This window comes from Chlorocebus sabaeus, chromosome 9 (assembly GCF_047675955.1).
Source record: "Chlorocebus sabaeus isolate Y175 chromosome 9, mChlSab1.0.hap1, whole genome shotgun sequence".
NCBI lineage: Eukaryota > Metazoa > Chordata > Mammalia > Primates > Cercopithecidae > Chlorocebus > Chlorocebus sabaeus.
In genome coordinates this window covers 128,457,640-128,480,162 of record NC_132912.1, presented here as the reverse complement: position 1 = coordinate 128,480,162, position 22,523 = coordinate 128,457,640, and the positions used below count along the sequence as shown (strand labels likewise).

The window sequence follows — 22,523 nt, the reverse complement described above, 5'->3', positions numbered from 1 at the left end:
TCTTTTTAAGGCTGAATAGTATTCTACTGCATATAGCATATATACACCATATTTTGTTTACTCATCTGCAGATAGACACTTGGCTTGCTTCCACCTTTTGGCTACTATGGATAATGCAAATGGTATATTTTAACTACAGATTTTTTATACCAAATAGACAATCAATCAAAAGAATTTATCCTAGGCCCACAGAGAAGGCAGACGGGGTCCCTGATCGATGACAGGGGTTCCCTTTTTAAAATGCCTTCTTCATAAACTTATGTGAGGGGAATACTGACAGTACCTACTTTTTATAGATGGAAATTCTACTTAAGAGCTCTCACGTCTGGGTGTGGTGGCTCATGCCTGTAATCCCAGCACTTTGGGAGGCCAAGGCAGGCGGATCATGAGGTCAAGAGATTGAGACTATCCTGGCCAACATGGTGAAACCCCCTATCTACTAAAAATACAAAAATTAGCTGGGTGTGGTGGCATGCACCTGTAGTTCCAGCTACTTGGGAGGCTGAGGCAGGAGAATCGCTTGAACACGGGAGGCAGAGGTTGCAGTGAGCCAAGATCATGCCACTGCACTCCAGCCTGTGGGACACAACAAGATCCCAGGGGGTTGGGGGAAAGCATTCTTACCTCCAGGAAGTATTTTACTAGTGTTGGTTTCTATTTGACATTAAACACTACTGTACTCTAGCCTGGTGACAGAGCAAGACTCCGTCTTAAAAAAAAAAAAAAAAACTCATTACTTTCTCGTATTACACAGAGGAGCTAAATATGACAATTAACTGAAGAAAGAGACAAACTGCTCATTTCAAGCAGTTATTACAAACTGTCAAGTTAATATAGACAGAATCTACAATTTGAAAATGTCAGTCACTACAAATCACAGGGAAAACATCTGTGCTTCAGTGGATAAACACTACGTATTGTTTAGATCACACTCCTTCAGACTTTCGCTGAGATAGGATCTCCCTCTGTCACCCAGACTGGAATGCAAGGGCATGATCTTGGCTCACAGCAACCTCCACTTTCCTGGCTCAAGGGATTCTCCCACCTCAGCCTCCTGAGTAGCTGGGACTCCAGGCTCATGCCATCATGCCCAGCTAACTTTTGTAACCTTTTTTGTAGAGACAGGGTCTATGTTGCTCAGACTGGTCTCGGACTCCTGGGCTCAAGTCATCTGTCTACTTCGACCTCCCAAAGTGCTGGGATAACAGGCATGAGCCATCGCACTAAGTCCCTTTAAGGTTTTCTAGTCTAGCCTTTCACCTGTTTTATGGTATATAAAGTTGAAAGGAACTGATAATGTAAATGATTCTTGTTTATAAACATGCAAATCAACCTGCCTTGGAAGGCCAATCCTTCTCCATGTGGCAAAGCCACTTATGTATCAATTTCAAGTTTATTTCAATATTCTGAGTAATAGATGTGTCTGTCCTTTGGGTTCTCTTTTGAACTGGTTGTAACATCTCACTGCTTACTTCATTAATAAAATATTTAACATTTGTATCTATGAGTGATAGTTTTTCCTGTTTATGAAAAGTTACCCTTTAACAAATATATGTACAGGTGAGTTAACGCCATTCTTCTCAAAGTGTGGCCTGTGGAAACAGCAGCCTGGCGATCCCCTGCAGCGTTTTTGTCGGAAAGGCAGAACACTGGGCCCCACCTCAGGAGTGCAGTCGCAGCAAGATCCCTGTCACTGACACATTAAAATCAGAGCCACCCTCGGTTAGTACACATCACTGACCTGCCTCAAGAAATAGGAGTGCTGGGTCTACCCGTCTCTCCCGACCATTCCCTGGGCTTTGCCAAGTGCTTTCTGCCTGCCGAGCTCACTCTCGGATCAGATGTGGGCTGCCTGCCGGCAGTTCTACCTCATCCTTTCCGCACATGTCAACCCCAGAGTTCAGAGACCTCAGTTCTGATCTCCACCACCCCTCCCCTCCCCTTCTACAGTAACTCAAACCTTCAGGCAGTGAAAATAAGCTCACAAACTAGGATACTATAGCTTCAGACCACACATTTTCCACTGAGCCAATATCTGAGCAAAAACTAGTTTTCTGGAGTTAGGTGGATGAGAAAGATTTGATATTAAAAGGGTCCTTGGTGACCTTTCAAAGTTCATCATCATCTAACAAAAATTTTATTCCTTTTTAATTTTTTGTTAGGGAATGTTTCGCTTTTCCTCTTTGATAATGAAAATACGTTAAGAAACACTGCATTGGACCAATCTTCCTTTTCCCAAACCACTGGGGTGTGTCTATCCGCAAGTTATCAGTCCAGCCTACATTTTCCTGTCTTCCATTTATCTATTCAACCAATACCTGAGCGCCTGTCATGTGTCCGCCCTGCGAACATGCTGGTTCCTGTCCTCATGAAGCTTACACTACCTGAGGCTGGGGTGTAGAAATCGACACGTAAGACCACCAAGCCTTTTTTTAATATATATATCTATAAGGCATACAAAGATGCTGAGCTGGAGCTTTGGAAAAAGAAGAAAAACACAAATTTAGAATGTGATATCGAGGAACGAAGACCATCACTTAACATATCCTATGTTTAAAAAGTCTAATGTCCATAGGAAGTTGTCTGGGAAGCGGGCACGGTTTCATAGTATGAGTATTTAGGAAGTTTGGAAGAGTTCTAATGGCTCTTAGGTAAACAATTATAATAAGAGGTGGATTCAGGTAGAGAGATTCCCACGATATTCACTGCTGGGTGGAGAAGATCTGTCCCCCTCCACTCACAAATATCCTCTCTGTGGTTTTTATTAGACCACATTTCATTTAGCTTCATTTAGCTGATACATCTGTATTTATATTTGTTCCCTTCCGGATCTTGTTTCATAGTCAATATCAAGTGTTTTTGTGTAAACTGCCTGGTCTTGACAGGCCAGGCACGACGGCAGGCACCATTCACACAGTACTGCATTTCATCTTCACAAGACCCCTGCAAGGTAGGTCTCACCCTCCCCGATATAGGTGAAGTAGGAGGCTCAGAGCTGCTACAACTTGTCCCCAGTCCCAGAGCTGGTACACAGCAACCCAGGATTGACAGATTCCAATACCCATCCATGCTGCCTTGCCTAACCACGTTGTTGGTGCCACAATTTTGTAAATTAACGTGGGTTTATCTAAAATTAACTCAAAGTTAACATATGCTGTTTGGAAGTAGTGGTGGCAATGACTTATCAGGGAACTTTTAAGAGAAACAGCTGTGGCAAACGAGCCTGACTCACACTGAAGTTATCTGTCATCAAGTTACCAACCGGCACCTGATTAGTGAATGAAGCTCACTGAGCCCCAGGCCTCACGACAGCTGTTTCTCCTTCCTCTCCTCCACGCCCTCCTTCCTCCTTTTGGCAGACTACTAAAGGGTTTAGGTGTCACGCAGAGTTCAGGTGTCAGGCAGAATGAGTTCAGGTGTCATGCAGAATGAGCAACAAGCAAAATCTAGGTGCAATCAGATAAGGATGGAGAATTACCAGTATCTTTAGAATCACCTGTTGGGCATTTCTGTCGATAATCACCAATTCAGAACAGCAAGAACTGAGAAGCCACAAGATTCCCTTAAAAGGCCTCATCTATTTGCATACTTTTCTTTTCACAAAACAAAAATTATGTTATGTGGGCTCAGTCAATAGATTTTTGTTCTGATTTGTATTTCCACGATACATAATTAAGTTTTGTGGTTTCTTTGAAGTTTTTCTGAATGTGTATGCTAACACTGATTCCCGTTAAAGCTAAGCAGTAGGCTGGACGCAATGGCTTACGCCTATAATCCCAACACTTTGGGAGGTCGAGATGGGCGGATGACTTGAGGTCAGGAGTTTGAGACCTGCCTGGCCAACACGGTGAAAGCCCATCTCTGCTAAAAACACAACAATTAGCTGGGCGTGGTGGTGGGCGCCTATAATCCCAGCTACCCGGGAAGCTGAGGTATAATTGCTTGAACCTGGGAGGTGGAGGTTGCAGTGAGCCAAGATTGGGCCACTGCACTCCAGCCTGGACAATACAGCGAGCAAGACCCTGTCTCAAAAAATAAATAGAAACAAAGCTAAGCACTATATATTAAGTAGATGATTGACCATTTTAACCAAGGGTGTAAGTTATTAACCAGGATATTTAAAAAGCAATGAATTGAAGTTGCTGACATTTTTAAGAGGTGACAGCTGTTTCCCTGAAGTTTTAATATCTAAAACACACACATACACACAGAGTGGCAGTGCCAATAAAAAAAAAAAGGAAACAAACAAAATGAAGAAATGGAGGTAACGATGATCCCCAAGCTAAGGGAAGAGGAGGAGGGGGGCAGATATATGTTCTTTCCGTTCTTTCCTATTTGTTTCACTCTTCACTGGAAAAGCACTTCAGTTAGTTTGCACTTCTGTTAGTCCTTCAATATGGTAAAACAAACAGATTTATCTCATGTGCAAATAATCAATGAGGAGTGGCTGCCTCCAGGAACCTGGGTAATGTTGACCTTAGTGGGAAGGATCTGAATCAGCTGCCAGGGCCACACATGTGCTGTGTGTTTGTTGATCCCGCCTTATGTCAACCAGTCAACATCAAAAATGATCAGGGCATTGCTAGGCAACCACTTCTTCAGTCTTCACTAATCAATTATGGTGATTAGGACATTTTAGTTCGAACATTTTGTTTTCCTAAATGGAATTTGATAGATGGATAGAATGGATTCTACATTGCATTTCTTGCCCTCTATCATGCACAGACGCTGTTGAGTGTATCATCATCTTCTGTGCAGAGAGCCCGCCCTGTGTAAGGTAACAGGAAGGATACAATGGTATGCAGCGTAGAAAAAGATAGAAATAAGGGCCAGGCGTGGTGGCTCACGCCTGTAATCCTAGCACTTTGGGAGGCCGAGGCAGGCAGATCACGAGGTCAGGAGCTGGAGCCCACCCTAGCTAACACGGTGAAACCCCATCTCTACTAAAAAAAGAAAAAAAAAAGAAAAAAAAAAGAAAATATTAGTCGGACCTGCTGGCAGGCACCTACAGTTCCAGCTACTGGGAGGCAGAGCTTGCAGTGAGCTGAGATATGCCACTGCACTCCAGCCTGGGCGACAGAGTGAGACTCTATCTCAAAAAAAAAAAAAAAAAAAAAAGAAGAAGAAACAAATAGAAATAAGGACCCAGGTGTAACTCAGAAGGAGCTTCTAACCATGTTGTGCAGATGAGGAAGACTCAATAATTAGCAGGTTATTCAAAGAAATTAGGGCTTTTTACTAGCAGAACAGTAAAAATTCGAAAAGTCGGATAACACACCGAGTTGAGGAGGCTGTGGGAAAGAGGTATTCACTCACATTGCTACTAGAAGTATACACTGGTATAACCCGTCTAGAGGACAGTGATTTAACAATTATCAAAACTAGCTACCTAGTCCACATCTGGACATTTATTCTGCAGATATACCTGCCCAAGTGCAAAACGTCAGATACGCATTGTTTCTTGCAGCTTTGCTTATAATTGTAAAAACAGCTCTTCTAGTCTCCTATCGCTGCTATCATCAGTTACCACAAATGTAGCAGCTTAAAACAACACAAACTTATCTTATGACGAGCCCGGAGGTCAGAAGTCCAAAATGCGTCTTGCGGAGCTACAGTTAAAGGCTGCTTCTTTCTGGAGGCTCTAGGGGAGAGTCCATTTCCATGCCTCTTCCTACTGCTGACGGTTTTCCACACAGGCCTTGGCTCTTGATCTTGTATCACTGCAACCTCCACTTCCATCTTCACGTGGCCTCTCTGATTCTGACGCTTCTGCTTCCCCCTTATAAGAACGCTTGTGATTGATCCCATTGTGCCCACCTGGATGATACACGCCCCTCTGCCCAGCTCACAATCCTTACTCCCAAGGCCCCTTTGGCTACGTAAAGGAATATATTCCTAGATTCAGGAATTTGAATGTGGACATCTTTTTTTTTTTTTGAAAGATGGAGTCTCGCTCTGTCGCCCAGGCTGGAGTGCAGTGGCGCAATCTCAGCTTACTGCAACCTCTGCCTCCTGGGTTCAAGCAATTCTCCTGCCTCAGCCTCCCAAGTAGCTGGGACTACAGGCGCATGCCACCACACCTGGCTAATTTTTTGTAATTTTAGTGGAAACAGGGTTTCACCGTGTTAGCCAGGATGGTCTCAACCTCCTAACCTCATGATCCACCCGCCTCAGCCTCCCAAAGTGCTGGGATTACAGGCGTGAGCCACCGTGCCCGGCCCGTGGACATCTTTTATTCAGCCTATCACAATAGCAAACGACCGGAAACAAACTGGATGTCCATCAGCAGTGGACTGATTCAATAAATTACAATAAATTCATACAACACAATACAGTTGTTTAAAATACGAGAAAATTTATTATGTACTCAACAGAAAACTCACCACAATATAATGTTAGGTGAAAAAAGCAAAGTACAGAACACAGACAGGAATGCAGTATACATAATTTGCTCGTATATATAATGTTTAAACTATCTCTGGGATGATATACCAGAAACTAATCATGGTGGTTACCTGTAGAACAGGAAGAGGGTGGTGGCATTGCAAGAATGAGACTTTTCACTAACACTCTTTCATAATTTTTTATCTCTGAAACTTGTAACTATATTACTTATCCAAAAAGTAAAATAATAAAGTCTAGAAAGAGTAAAAAGAAAACAAAGTGTAAAAAAAGTTATAGATGGGAGATAAGTAACCATTGTAGGACTCTTTATGCTAGAGCTGTACAATTTTTAAAAATAAAAAGTATGTGTATGTACACATGTATATGTTACCAGGAATGTCAGGATATATGATCAAGTGACTGAAAACTATGAGCAAAAAAACAGAAAAGAGAAACCCACAAGTTCTTCAGGTGTTAGAATTATCAGACATGAACTTTAAAGTAATTGGAAATATTATCAAACCTAGGTTTAAATAACTAGTAGTAGTTTTTTTTATCTTGGTGCTAGTTACAGAAGTTTACATTGTGATAATTCATCCACCTGTACATTTAAGATGGCACACTTTCTCTCAGGTATATTATACTTCAATACAATTTCACAAAAGCAGAAAACTTGTGGGATGTGACTAAATCTGGGATTGGGGGAAATCTATAATCATAAACGCATGCATTGGAAAACAAAACCAAAAAAGTACTGAAAAACAATGATATGCTAGGTGTGGTGGCTCACATGTATAATCCCAACACTTTGCAAGGCCAAGGCAGGAGGTTTGCTTGAGGCCAGAACTTCAATACCAGCCTGGGTGACATAGTGAGACCTGTCACAGCAAAAAAAAAAAAAAAAATTAATTGGGCGTGGTGACACACACCTGTAGTCCCAGCTACTTGGAAGGCTGAGGAGGGAGGATTGGATCACTTGAGCTCAGTAATTTAGGGCTGCTATGAGCTATGATTCACCACTGCACTATATCCTGAGTGACAGAGTGTGACCCTGTCTCAAAACAAAAAAAGAAAAAACCCCAATGATCTAAGCATCCATCTCAAAAATCCCAGCAAATTAAGCCCAGTGAAATTAAAATGATGGAAATAATAAGGATAAAAGCCTAAATTAAAGGAAAAAAAAAAAAAAAACCAAAAACATCATAGAGAAAATATAAGAAGCCAAAACAGTTTCTTTGACAACAGTATTCCAATTGCTAATCTCTGTGGCAGCCAGCCTCCAAGATGGCTCCCAGTGATTTTCACCTCCGCTATCCATGCCTTGTGCAGTTCTCTCTCATATTAAATATGGCTGACCTGTGTTATCAAAAAGATAGTTCAAATTTCCTAGGCTACATTATAAAATACACAGCAGCTTCCACCTTGCTCACCCTGGGTGAAAGCAGCTACCATATTGCAAGGACATTCAAGCAACCCTACAGAGGTTAATGCATCACATTACAGAGGTCTCCTACTAACAGACAGCACTGACTTGCTAGCCATGCTAAGTGAGCCATCTTGAAACTGGATGCTGTAGCCTCAGTCAAACCTTCAGATGACTGCAGGCCTAATCAACATGTTAACCAAGACAGAACTACCCAGCTAAAGCATTTCTCAAATCAGGACCCACAGAAGCTATATATTCGTTTGGTATTGTTGCATAACAAATAGAACATCTCAGGAAATATACATATACTGTCTAGTATATTTTCTCTTATACGGTTTCTGTGAGTCAGGATTTCATTTAAGAAAACACACGGTTATTCTTTTTTAAGTGGGTTTTTTTTTTACTTCCTTTTTTTAAAATTTATTTTTTATTTCAATAGGTTTTTGGGGAACAGATGGTGTTTGGTTACATGAATAAGTTCTTTAGTGGTGATTTCTGAGATTTTGGTGCACCCATCACCCAAGCAGGGTACACTGTACCCCATGTGTAGTGTTTTCTCCCTCATCCCCCTCCCACCCTTTCCCCTGGGTTCCCAGAGTCAACTGTATCATTCTTATGCCTGTCAAAGCATCCTCATAGCTTTGCTCCCACCTATGAGTGAGAACATATGAGTTTGGTTTTCCATTCCTGAGTTACTTCATGTAGAACAAGTCTCCAATTCCATCCAGATTGCTGCAAATGCCATTATTTTGTTCCTTTTTATGGCTGAGTAGTATTCCATGGTACATATATACCACATTTTCTTTATCCATTCATTGACTGATGGGCATATGGACTGATTCCATACTTTTTCAGTTGCAAATTGTGCTGCTATAAACATATGAGAAAAGGCCAGGCACAGTGGCTCACACCTGTAATTCCCAGCCCTTCAGGAGGCCGAGGACAGATCACCTGAGGTCAGGAGTTTGAGACCAGCCTTACCAACATGCAGAAACCTTTCTCTACTAAAAATACAAAATTAACTGGGTGTGGTGGCACATGCCTGTAATCCCAGCTACCCGGGAGGCTGAGGCAGGGGAATCGCTTGAACCTGGGAGGCTGAGGCTGTGGTGAGCCAAGATCGTACCATTGCACTCCAGCCTGGGCAACAAGAGTGAAACTCTGTCTCAAAAAAAGAAAAGAAAAGAAAAGAAAACGTGAGAAAAAACAGATTTATCCTCTCGTATTTTCTGTGGGTCAGGAATCTGGCCACAACTTAACTGGGTTCACAGCGTAGGGTCTCACAAGGTTGCAGGCAAGGTGTCAGCTGAGCTAGGTTCAAGTTCATTCAGGTTGTTGACAAAATTCATTTCCTTATGTCGGTATGATTTTTATTGGTTATTGGCTGGAGGCCACCCTCAGGTCCTAGACACCACCTGCTGTTGGGCTTCCTCAGTATGGTCACACACTTCCTCAAATCAGCAAGGAGAGTCTTGGGTGCATGCTAGCAATATGTCTATCTCATATCCTAATGCATGTCTCTCTCCTCCTCCTCCTCCTCTCCTCTTCCCTCTCCTTTCCTCTCTCTCTCCATATGTGCGTGTGTGTGCACATGCACACGCACATATACATCCCAGGAGTAACAACCCATCACGTTTGCAATATTCTGTCGGTTAGAAACAAAGTCACAGATCCTACTCATACTCACTCAATTTCATCCAAAAGGTTGAGAAGTGATCCCATCCACATTAAAAAGGAAGAGATTATACAGAGTATAACTCCAGGACATAGAGATCATGGGAAACATCTCAGAAGTCTGCCTATCACAGATAATCAATATTTGTTGTTGTTTGAAGACATTAAGTTTCAGGTAATTTCTTATGCAGCAATAGATAACTAATTAGTAAGAGTTGTGCCTAACTAATTAGGTACAAGTTAAAATATAAGGAGTGAAGAGTTATTACTGTAGATCCTACAGATACTAAAAAGAGTTGGTTTTTTTAATAAACAAGCCTATCACAATAAGATAATTCAGATTAAAAGGCTGGTAAGTTTTATGCTTTGTATATTTTACCATGATAAAAACACTTTATAAGCATCACTTACCACTATTAAATGCTAAAGGCTTTACACACATTTCACTAATCCTTAGCACAACCTTGGTTCAGTAAAAATTATTCCTGGTTTACAGAGGAGAAAACAGGCTCAGAGAGGCTACTCATTTATTTGAAGTCTCACAGCCTTCATAATGTTATTCATGCATTCTTTGTACATTGCCACACTCTTCTCTAGACAACTGGAGAAACTGCAGGGAAGAATCTCAGAAATAACTAAAATAATTGAAGATGTAATCAAGAAACAAAACTACAATGTTTGAATAGAGACCAACTAAACACAGCTGGGACTGGTTCAGTCTACATATAATTGAAAGGTAAATCAGTAGGAAAAGGAAGAAATCTCTAGGTTTCAAGATGAAATAGAAGTCATGAGAATTCTATAAATTTAAATTCAAGTTCACCGAAGAGAGCTAGGAGTCAGCTACTGTTTGCTGCAGGTAATATTCAGTAAGGAGCTAACTGCTAATGCAATGGCCTGGGGAAGTGTTTAATGCCAAATAGAAACCAACACTAGTAAAACACTTCCTGGAGGTAAGAATGCTTTTTTTGTTGTTTTTTTTCCCCAGAGTCTTGCTTTGTCCCCCAGGCTGGAGTGCAGTAGGGTGATCTTGGCTCACTGCAACCTCCACTTCCGAGGTTCAAGCAATTCTCCTGCCTCAGCCTCCCTAGTAGCTGGGATTACAGGCACACACCACTAAGCCCAGCTGATTTTTGTAGTTTTAATAGAGATGGGGTTTCACCATGTTGGCCAAGCTGGTCTCAAACTCCTGACCTCAGGTGATCTGCCCACCTTGGCCTCTCAAAGAGCTGGGATTATAGGCCATGAGCCACTGTGCCTGGTTGCTCCTTTTTTTGTAATGGACCTGGGAGATCTTTAGGAATGAGGGAATGACTCATTTCTTCGAATGGGGCAGAATATTAAAGACTAGCCAGCCCTCAGGCTCGTGGTGGTTGCTGCTATTCTGTTGATTGTGAACCACAGAAAGGAGCAAGTCTTTGTGGGATACACAGGATTTGAAGTGTATTAAAGGGATGAAAACCCAGCTGACCATGATACCCTTAAGTAAGTTTTTCCACTGAATTTGATTATATTCTCATTTGGCACTTCTTTCTGGGCTTTTTAAGCTGACCCAAAGCTCCAGGTGATTTTACTTTTGTATTAATTATCTTGGGAATGCTCATTCCTGATTGTTTCACTAAACAGCCTTGAACTCCTGGCCTCAAGGGATCCTCCTACCTCAGCCTCCTGAGTAGCTGGGACTACAGGCTGCAGAAACTTTTAAGAGAAAATAGAGGAAACAGAGCCAAGCTCATTGTTTGAGATTAAGATACACTTGATATAGAAACTAGACTTGTCACAGAGAGTGCACGAGGCAGGAGTTAGCTCCCAAATCCAAGTTCTGCCTCTGGATTATTAGACAGGGCCTCACTGTCCTTGATCTGCAAGGAATTAATACTGATTATAGCATTAGTAAAGCCTATGTTCTACTCATCATGAAAAGTCATTTTTTAAAGATTCCAGAATTATGAGAGGCAGAAACAAATTGAAAGGTTGTACACCTGCTGTTTGAAAACACAACTTACCAAAGCCAAACAGAAGTATGTAAACTCCTATGTCTATTAATAAGTAGAATCTGTAATTTAAAACTTTCCCACAAAAACAAAGTTCCTGATGGCTTCACTGGTGAATTCTTCAATGAAAGGGAAAAGTAACACCAACACTACACAATTTCTTTTTTAATTTGAGGGACAGAGTCTCACTACGTTGCACAGGCTGGATGGAGTGCAATGGTTATTGACAGTCACAGTCCAGTGATCCTCCCACCTCAGCCTCCTGAGTAGCTGGGACTACAGGCTACAGAAACTTTTAAGAGAACAAAAATAAAGGGAACAGAGCCATGCTCATTTTTTGAGATTACGATAAACTTGATACCAAAAGTAGCCTAAAAAATTACAGTAAAACTACAGGCTAATCAGTCACATGAACACAAACCCAAAAGTCATTTTTAAAAACAGCACATTAAGCTGGGCACAGTGGCTCACGCCTGTAATCCCAGCACTTTGGGAGGCCAAGGCAGGCGGATAACAAGGTCAGGATATCGAGACCATCCTGGCTAACGCGGTGAAACCCCGTCTCTACTAAAAATACAAAAAATTAGCCGGGCGTGGTGGTGGGCGCCTGGAGTCCCAGCTACTCGGGAGGGTGAGGCAGGAGAACGGCGTGAACCCGGGAGGTGGAGCTTGCAGTGAGCCGAGACCACAGCACTGCACTCCAGCCTGGGCGACAGAGCGAGACTCCATCCCCCCCCAAAAAAAAAGCTGGGCGCAGTGGTTCATGCCTATAATCCCAGCACTTTGGGAGGCCAAGGTAGGAGAATTGCTTGAGCTCAGGAATTCCCTTTATTTTCGTTCTCTTAAAAGTGTCTGCAGCCTGTAGTCCCAGCTACTCAAGAGGCAGAGGTGGGAAGATCACTGGAGTGTGACTGTGAATAGCCACTGCACTCCAGCATGTGGGCAACACAGTGAGACCCTGTCCCTAAAATTAAAAAAAAAAAAATCTGTAATGTTGGTGTTATGTTTTCCCTTTCATTTAAGAATTCACCAGTGATGCCATCAGGAACTGGGGATTGTTTTTGTGAGAAAGTTTTAAATTATGGATTCTATTTTTTTATTATATTTATTTATTTAATTTTTTATTTTTCTTTTTATTTTTCTAGAGAGGGAGTCTCACTCTGTCACCCAGGCTGGAGTGCAGTGGCACCATCTTGGCTCACTGCAACCTACATCCCCCAGGTTCAAGCAATTCTCCTGTCTCAGCTTCCCGAGTAGCTGGGATTACAGGTGCCTGCCACTGCACCCGGCTAATTTTTTGTGTTTTTTTAGTAGAGACGGGATTTCACCATCTTGGCCAGACTGGTCTTAAACTCCTGGCCTCGTGATCCACTTGCCTCGGCCTCCCAAAGTGTTGGGATTACAGATGTGAGCCACCATGCCCAGCCGGATTCTATTTATTTAATAAATATAGAGGTATACATACTTCATATGTTTGGTTTTGGTAAGCTGTGTTTTTCAAACAGTAGGTACAACCTTTTAATTTGTTTCTGCTTGTAATTGTGGAATCTTTTTTTAAAAAATGACTGACTTTTCATGAGTGGAAGATAGGTTTTCCTAATACTACACTCAATGTTAACTTCTTGCAGTTCAAGGACACTGAGGCCCTGTCTAATAATACTAGTGGCAAGACTAGCCTGGGGAACAAAGTGAGACTCCAGCTCAAAAAAATAAAACATTAGCCAGGTGTGGTCACACACATTCTGTGGTGCAAGCTCCTCGGGAGGCTGAGGCAGAAGAATCACTCGAACCCAGGAGGCGGAGGTTGCAGTGACCCTAGATTGCGCCATCGCACTCCAGCCTGGACGACAAGAATGAAACTCTGGCCGGGCGCGGTGGCTCAAGCCTGTAATCCCAGCACTTTGGGAGGCCGAGACGGGCGGATCACGAGGTCAGGAGATCAAGACCATCCTGGCTAACCCGGTGAAACCCCGTCTCTACTAAAAAATACAAAAATCTAGCCGGGCGAGGTGGCGGGCGCCTGTAGTCCCAGCTACTCGGGAGTCTTGAGGCAGGAGAATGGCGTGAACCCGGGAGGCGGAGCTTGCAGTGAGCTGAGATCCGGCCACTGCACTCCAGCCTGGGCGACAGAGCGAGACTCCGCCTCAAAAAAAAAAAAAAAAAAAAAAAAGAATGAAACTCTGTCTCCAAAAAAGAGAAAAAAGTGTGTGTATATATATACACACACACATATATACACACACATACATATATTCATACATATATACACACACACACACATAGAGAGAGAGAGAGAGAGAGAGAATGCCTAGAGACAAGTAATACACTAAACTAGCAATGCTAGTTTCAATTTAGGGTGAATTACTTCAGCAGAGAACTAAAGAACAGGCCCTAGCCTGAATATGTTAATTTAAATTAAAAAAATAAAAACTTAAAAAAAATTAGAGATGGGGTCTCAACATGTTGCCCAGGCTGGATCCAAACTCCTAGGCTCAAGCAGTCCTCCCACCTCAGCTTCCCAAGTAGCTGAATAAGCTAATTAACTTGTTTTGTTTCTCTCAGGCTGACTAGGCCTGTAAGGTCATTTCAAAAACTGAAAGTCTGTGTCTGATCATCCCATTCCTTCATTTACTCACACCAACATGAATAAAAGGATTCACTAGAGTCTAGAAAGAAGATTTTATCCCTGTCTCAAGAAAACTTCTCAAGGGAGAGTGGAACATATAAATATATATTGACTACATGTTGGACTGACAGAAGTGTTAATACAAAGCACAGTACCGAGGAGTAAGAAATTCACTCTGATTTGGGGTGGCAGAGTTAGAAACATGCAAAGTTTCTAAGAGATGGTGATGTCCAAGAGAGGTTTTTTGTTTTGTTTTGAGACGGAGTCTCATTAATTCTGTTACCCAGGCAGGAGAGCAATGGCGCCATCTGGGCTCACTGCAACCTCCGCCTCCTGGGTTCAAGTGATTCTCCAGCCTCTACCTACATAGCAGCTGGGATTACAGGCATGTGCCACCACGCCAGGCTAAGCTTTGTATTTTTAGTAGACACAGGGGTTTCACCCTGTTGGCCAGGCTGGCCTTGAACTCCTGACCTCAAGTGATCCGCCCACCTTGGCCTCCGAAAGTGCTGGGATTACAGGCATGAGCCACCTCACCCAGCCAAGAGTGGTTTTAAAGGACAAATAGGTGGACGGGCAGGGAGTGCACAACAGGTAGAGGGAGGAGGCAGGAGTGTGGGGATGAGAACACCTTCCCAAGAAAAGGCCTGGAAGAGTTTCTAACAACCTGGGAGGGCCTGGGGCATAGCAAAAGGAACTGGCCCCTGCCTCTAGGAGAAAGGAATGTCTCCTCCCTTCTTCCAGCCTCCCTTAAAAAAAACACCCAAGAATGCCCCCAGCCCTGTGAGCACAGAGCACTGGTGTGAGTTGTTTACTTGTTAATGAGTTTGCACCACCGTCTGTATGCAATGAGTCATTCAGGTCATTCTGGGATGATGTTAGTATGTACAAACCCCTCCTTTAATCTGGTTGGCTAGTTCAGAACAGACAAGTTTTAACACTGCTTCCTTCTCCCGTCAAGAAGTTAAGCCCAGGTTCTGAGGAACAGACTCCATCTGGACACCATGTTTGGTGAACCGGAGCTTCGGCAAAGACACAGCTTCAAGCCTCAAGTCGTTTTGCCCCTTCCTGTGGCTGACAGCATCAGAGGTCAGGATCACGATGAATTTTAGCATTTTGATGGGATTTTAAAACAGGACTGTTTAAAAGATGCTGCTTTAAAAATGTTTTTTTGTTTTTTAAAGTTTTAATCTTGATTTACATAAGCATTTATTTCTCGATAAGATTTGAATTATAACCTAATTGATAGAATTAATATTCTTCGGGGCTAACACTACATGAGAAAAAAATGTTACACAGATTTCTTAAATGATTCCTGGGCTTAAAGAAGAAATTACTTTTAAATCCTTGCCAGTCTCCCAGATAATTAATGAGCAGGTACTGCCCAGGAGTGTAAAAGATTTTTAGGTCTTATGACCTCGTGGAAACTTGGTCCAAAAAATAAGATTACTTGCCTCTTTCCTTAATCTTACTGGATAGAATGAGACTCTTAAAACATCTCGTTTAGGTTAGAAAAGAAAATGGAATACCATATTTGTAATCAACCTAACATTTATAAGTACCTGATTTAAATGAACTTTACCCAGAGCACACTCCACAAGAGGCACTTCACATTTCACTGGAGCACAGCCCTTTGTGTTGTAGAACAATGTAGAATAAAATGGCTTTCTTTTTTTAAGTACACCACAACACTCTCAAGGAAATGCAAGCAGGTAAGGCATCCATCTGTGAACAGCAGTGCTGTCCATTCCATGAATGTTCAGGGTTTACTCCATGTTAGGCACTAGGGACAGGATGGCAAACAGGGCAGACAGGCCCCCTGACCTCTTCCACCACCCTACAGTCAAGTGAAGAAAGTAGATTTTTTTTTTTTTTGAGACAGAGTTTTGCTCTCGTCTCCCAGGCTGGAGTACAGTGGCGCTATCTTGGCTCACCGCAACCTCTGCCTCCCGGGTTCAAGCAATTCTCCTGCCTCAGCCATGTGAGTAGCTAGGATTACAGGTGTGCAATACCACGCCTGGCTAATTTTGTATTTTTAGTAGAGCGTGGTTTCACCAGTTGGCCAGACTGGTCTCGAACTCCTGACCTCAGGTGATCCGCCCGCCTTGGCTTCCCAAAATGCTGCCATTACAGGTGTGAGCCACCATGTCCAGCGAAGTTTTAAATATTAACAAAATATTACAAGTTCTGATAATTGCCATTAAGAGAAAAGTACAGAGATAGAATAACATCAGAGAGGGGGCACCACCACTTTAGGAAACCAGGGAGGGGCTGGAGCTGGTGAAATTTAAACAAAAATTGAAGGACATTAGGAGTCAGACTTGCCATAGCAGGAGGGAATAGCATTCCTGGCAGAGAGAAAAGTTTGTTCAGAGCCACAGATCTGAAAGAAGCTTGTCTGAGTGACTACAAAAAGACCAATGTGCTTGAAGGATAATATGTCTAAGATCAGATGTGTGATGAGTTTGAAGAGGCAGCTAGATCACCGTAAGAACTTTGGAGGGTTTTTGGCAGGAGAGTGACATGATCTGATCTGATGTATGTTTTGAAAGGTCACTCTGGCTTCTAGTTAGCAGTGGGAGAAGACATGCAAAAATCACTAGAGCTCACAATCATAATTTGCGTGGCATTGTGGCGTGGAGTACCAATGACTAGAGTAGGGAGGGAGAGGAAGCACATTTGAGGTATATTTTCGAAGTGGAATAAACAGACCTGCTGGTGGATGGGGTAGGGTGGGGTGACGGTTGGTAAGTAAAAATGAGGAGCCAAGGATGACTCCTATTTCAGGCTGGAGTAACTGGGAAGGCTGGGAAGACTAGTGGAGAAACAGGTTTGGAGAGAGAAGTCTCAGTCCCTTAGTCATTCACCTCAGTTCCTTAGTCATTGGAATATCTTAGATCTCTATCTACCATTTCTTTAAAAACATACGTGAGCCCAGCAGGCAGTCCTGGCTACTTGGGAGGCCGAAGGGGGAGGATCCCTTGAACCCAGGAGTTTGAGGCATACCTGGGCAACACAGCGAGACCCTGTCTCTCTAAAAACAACAACAACAACAACAACAACAACAACAAAAAATGCAGAAAAAGGCTGGGCACAGTGGCAGACACCTGTAATCCCAGCATTTTGGGAGGCTGAGGTGGGTGGATCCCATGAGATCAGGAGTTCGAGACCCACCTGATCAACATGGTGAAACCTCGCCTCTACTAAAAATACACAATTAGCCAGGCATGATGGCACACACCTGTAATCCCAGCTACTTGGGAGGCTGAGACAGGAGAATCGCTTGAATCTGGGAAGCGGAGGTTGCAGTGAGCCGAGCTAGTGCCACTACACTCCAGCCTGGGTAACAGAGTAAGACTCTGTCTCAAAAAACAAAAAAACAGAAAAAAAGATGTGTAGCAGAAAACTGCTGTCTGCTGGGCCTAAACTAACCCCAGATTTTTAAAATATGTATAGCAAGAGCTTACAGAACAGGCAGCACCAAGTGGGAGCTGGAGGGCTTCTCTTGATGCTGCATTTGATAAATATACAGTTTTTACTCAGATTATATGTTTGCTTAGATTTGGGCTACAGATACCCAAAGCCGCCCCTCGGTATTCACACTCATTAAGAAATTAGGGAAGAGATAGTGCTATTGAACTATTTTCCAAAAAAAGAAAAAAAAAAGGACAAAAACCCAAAACAAATGGGATGTGATGTACGTTTTCCATGTTATTTTATACATGAGCTACCTTTCCAACACTGAAGTTGGTTCAGCAACAAAATAACTAAAGATGTAAATGTGCAAGTCAAGAGCCAAAACCATTCTCAACAGCCCAAGGTTGTGAACGTATTTAATTTGCCCCTTCCCTGGGGAGTCATTTCTTGGATCATTGACTTACTATTATTCTGTAAAACAGTGGTAGCCCCTGCCTTCCTCTGCTTAGTGCCAGAGTATGATCCAGCTGTGGGGTCTGAAGAGTTTATGTTTATTGGATTTTAATGACTTAGTTAACAAAGGTCATTCCTAAAAGTAATAGAAAACTAAGTGTGTGGAAATAGAATGGAAAAGACTGACTCGAGGGTTATTTCTAGTAGTTCCTTGGTGGTGTCCTTAGATTCATGTTTAATCCTTAAAAGCAATTATAAAGGATTCTTCCTCATAATCAATTTACTGATGCTATATTCAACTATACTTGTAAAATGTAATTTTAGACCTCTCAGTAACAAAAGGAACAGGGCTTAAAATATGTTCGATAATAGCGGCATGAACAATGTATCGTTAACATATTGCTGACAGTATAATTGTAATTATGTATAACTGTTAACACTTGATGTCACATCTGTAGTGCTTCCATTATCGTTGACAGTAGTAAATAACTTCAGCCTCAGGTGAAATCTGGTTGGATACAAATCTCCAAGTTAAAAGAAACCTCAAAGATCATTTAATATTTGTCCTTTTAAATATTTAGTAACTGTGAATGGTAGTAAATATTTATCCAAATGATGTTTATTAGACTGTAAAAGAATTTCCAGGCTCAGTGTGCTGGCTCACGCCTGTAATCTTAGCACTTTGGGAGGACAAGGCAGGAGGATTACTTGAGGCCAGGGGTTCTAGAACAAATTGGGCAACACAACCAGACTTTCTATTCAAAGTAAATTAAAAAAAAAAAAAAAAAAAAATTTTAGGGGCCAGGCGCAGTGTCTCACGCCTGTAATCCCAGCACTTTGGGATGCCGAGACAGGAGGATGACCTCAGGTCAGGCGTTCAAGACTAGCCTGACCAACATGGAGAAACCCCATCTCTACTAAAAATACAAAATTAGCCAGGCGTGGTTGTGCATGCCTGTAAACCCCGCTACTCGGGAGGCTGAAGGAGAATCGCTTGAACTCGGGAGGCGGAGGTTGCGGTGAACCAGGATCATGCCATTGCACTCCAGCTTGGGCAACAAGAGCAAAACTCTGTCTTCAAATAAATAAATAAATAAATTAGCTGGGTATGGTGACACACACCTGTAGTCACATCTTCTCAGGAGGCTCAGGAGAGAGGACTGCTTGAGCCCAACAGTTCGAGGGTGCAGTGAGCTATGATTGCACCACTATACTCCAGCCTGGGTGACAGAGCAAGACCCTGTCTCAAAACAAAACACAACAAAACAAAACAAACAAAACAAAACAAACTTGAGCTAAATGGTGATTGAATTATTTAAAGTTAAATTGATGAAATCATTTAAGAATACGTGGAAAGAAATAAATTTAGTCATTCCCCAGGTATAAATATTTTCCACCTCAAAATCCAATGACATGAGATATAAATGTAGAGTTCACATATGTAACACATTTTTCACATGGTTACAGGACCTTTCTGATGTGGCACTGGTTGACTTTTCCAGCCTTATCTCATTTCTCCTCCCTCCTTCCAACCCTGTTTTTTCCTCCTCCTCTCCTTAGCTACAGCTTTACTAGTCTTCCTACTGCGAGCCTCAAACCCATGCTGCTCTCAGGTCTCAGGGCCTATGTACAAGTAATTCCCACTGCCTGGAATCCCTTGCCCTCATTCTTTGCTGGGTCATTCTGCAGATCCAGTACTGCTTCCTCTTGGGAGCCTTCTGTCCATCTCCTCTTCCCCCAATCTCTGAACCTCATCAAGACCTCAGTAGTTCTTGAGCCAAAGCCTCTGCTTAGTTTTCCTGGGATGACCAAAACGAACACCGTCCTATTCATTGTTCAATCCCCAATCCCTAGACCAGAGCTGCAACATAATAGGTACTATAAATGAATGAATGGATAAAGACAGCGACCACTGAAGAACTTGAAATTATAGTTTACACATGTAAACAATAACATAAATCTGAAGAAATAAAATTTTGTTTTTTTTTTTTTTGAGATGGAGTCTCGCTCTGTCGCCAGGCTGGAGTGCAGTGGTGCAATCTGGCCTCACTGCAACCTCCGCCTCCCGGGTTCAAGTGAGTCCCCTACCCCAAGTAGCTGGAACTACAGGCGCGCGCCACCGTGCCTGACTTGCTTTTTTTTCTATTTTAGTAGCGATGGGGTTTCACCACGTTGGCCAAGATGGTCTCGATCTCCTGACCTCATGATCCGCCCGCCTCAGCCTCCCAAAGTGCTGGGGTTACAGGCGTGAGCCATTGGGCCTGGCCAAGTTGTTGTTTTTTAAAAGTTAATATACTCACTTCTTCTCTAAGGCGGGAATATACACAGCCTGGCATCAGTTTGACATAAAACAAAAATTTTAGCATTGTTGTATGCTAAATTTCTTTCACTAGGTTAAAAAAATGTAGAATCCAAAGAGCTGTAAATGCAAACGACAAATACTGTACAAAAATCTTTGAAGCATATATAAGTCACAACTTGGAAGCTTTCTCCTCAGCAAATGAGTTAAAAGAAAAGGAAAAGTATTTGAAACCTTCTTGGTGGAAAACGAATGACCTTTAAAAATGCCAACATTTTCCCCCAGAGAATAGATTTGGTCTGAGTTCTTCATTTCTGAAATCGTACAAGATAAGACGACTTGGTTTTGGGAGTCAAACTGCATCCTTCTATAAAGGTTTCAGATCTTTTAAGTCTCCATACAAAACACTGCCCTTATTTTGAGAACAAAAGGAACAATGAGACAACTTAGGCGGGGCAGAGCAAGAAGGGCCTTGAAACAAAGTCCCTGGAAAGGTAAAAACAACAACAAAAATAGTAAGTTTAGAGCTTGTGTTAGATCTGATAACTCAAAACTGCACAACTTTTGCCATACATCGAAAGCAACATGGGAACACAGAAAAAGAAATCATAAACATTTTTTGAGTGTCCTAACTTGTAGAACCCCTAATAATGAATCCAATACACTTGGACAAAGCTCTCTTTTTTTCCTCTCTCTCCTTCAAGTCGCAGACTGGGGTGTGGGGTGGGGGGCGGGGAGTAAGACGGGGTCTCTAATAAATACAAGACCCAGCTTCGTGGCGTGTTTAATTGCTGACATTTTAGAAGAAAAATGGGCTATTTACAATTAATGAACCAAACTACCAAACTAAAATCATGACAGTAGGAGGAGTAAATGGAACTGTCTGGGCCAAGTTTCAGGGAGGTGCATGCTGGGGGCGCTACACCCTCCCCCCACCCATACCTCGGGGCTCTCCCGTCGCTCCCAGCCCCCAGCGCGGACCCTCAGGCGCCGGTGGCCTAACCTTACAGACTTGGCAGGATGTAGCCCCCTTCTTCCTTCTCAAAGAGAGAAAAGCGCGAGGAAGAGACGCAAACCGTATTTCCGTGTCCAAGCGTTGAAACCTGCGGAGTCGCGCGCGGGGCGCCCACACTCGTTCCCGGGAAGCCCCAGCCCGGCCGCCTGCCCCGGTCCCAGCTCCAACCCGGGCCTCCCTTACTCTGGGGCTCCATGGTCTGCTGCTCCCCGGCCTCCGCGGGCGAGCCCCCGGGCTCCTAACGCCTCTCAGCCAGGGCCGGCGTCGCTATGGTTGCCCTGACAACCCGGAGGCGGAGTGGGCGGAACCAGTGGGACGGCGAGCGGGAGGGACCAAAACCTGCAGGAAGTGAGGGCGCGCGTTAGGATCCGCGCGTCGCCGGGGGCACTGAGCGAGGGTAGCGGCCAGGTCACCGGCTGAGGACACTGCCCCTGAGGCCCGGCCAGGCAGTCGCGCCCTCCCTGGCGGGCCCCACAGGACCTGTGCCCCGACGTCTGGGGTAGCGGCCTGCGGCCCCTGCCGTCGCCGACCCGCGGCGTCCGTCGGGAGAGTGGGCCTGCCCACGGGGAAGGCGCCGGCCCTGGGCCTCCCTCTCCGGACTCGGGAGCCGCCGCTGCAGGTAACAGCGGGGCCCCGGCGGCGGAAGGGGTCGGGGGTCGGCGCAGGAGCGGGGGCGCCTGGGGCCGAGTGGGCGGCCCCGATGCACCTGTTGCGGCCGCCTGGGGGCCCCCTGCCCGCCGTTGGCCGTGGATGTTCCCCGCCCCAACCCCGAAACGCCGAGGGCGACCTCCGCGCCTGCTGTTCCGGGAGCCGCGCCTCAGCGGGAGGGTCCTCGCACCAGGGGGTCCCTCCGAGCCCGGGCAAGGGCAGGGCCTAGGGCGGTCCCTCGAGCCCCCCTGACGGGAAGCGTGGAGCAATGGAAGCCGCCGCCGTCGTCGCTGTCGCCCCCAGTGAGCCGGGCGCGTCTCCTGAATCGCGAGAGCCAGGAGCACGGCTTTGCCCGGCTTTGCCCCGTCATCCCCGTGTCCCATTTCAGGCAGGGGGCCCGGGTTGGATCTTTCCCGCTGGCTTCGTTTTTTGTGTGTGGATTTGTTTCAGTCCTTCGCGTTTCCGGTTGAGTTACGGAATCAGCCCACACGTTTTGTAGCCAAACTTTGTAGGACTGTGAAACAATGTAACATTATCCTACAGAATAGCCTTTCACACTGGTTTTAAAACACAGTGATTCAGGGTTT

General features: G+C 44.0%; 2 protein-coding genes across 6 annotated transcripts in view; one reads left to right on the top strand and one right to left on the bottom strand.

Moving 5' to 3' along the window:
- FANK1 (fibronectin type III and ankyrin repeat domains 1) overlaps positions 1 to 21,593 on the bottom strand; it is a 126,579-nt gene extending 104,986 nt beyond the window's left edge. For 4 of the 5 annotated variants that reach the window (XM_038009702.2, XM_038009699.2, XM_007964376.3 and 1 more), the window contains exon 1: positions 21,472 to 21,593. In XM_038009702.2, the coding sequence (XP_037865630.2) occupies positions 21,472 to 21,484 (13 nt within the window). In that variant the 5' untranslated portion in view covers positions 21,485 to 21,593. Of the gene's footprint in view, positions 1 to 21,276 lie in introns of all 5 variants that reach the window. The other variant, XM_038009700.2, reaches the window with a different exon arrangement.
- Positions 21,594 to 21,671: 78 nt separating this feature from the next.
- DHX32 (DEAH-box helicase 32 (putative)) overlaps positions 21,672 to 22,523 on the top strand; it is a 56,039-nt gene continuing 55,187 nt past the window's right edge. The window contains exon 1 of the mRNA XM_007964382.3: positions 21,672 to 21,907. The gene's annotated coding sequence lies outside the window, so the exon portion shown is untranslated. The remainder of the gene's footprint in view (positions 21,908 to 22,523) is intronic.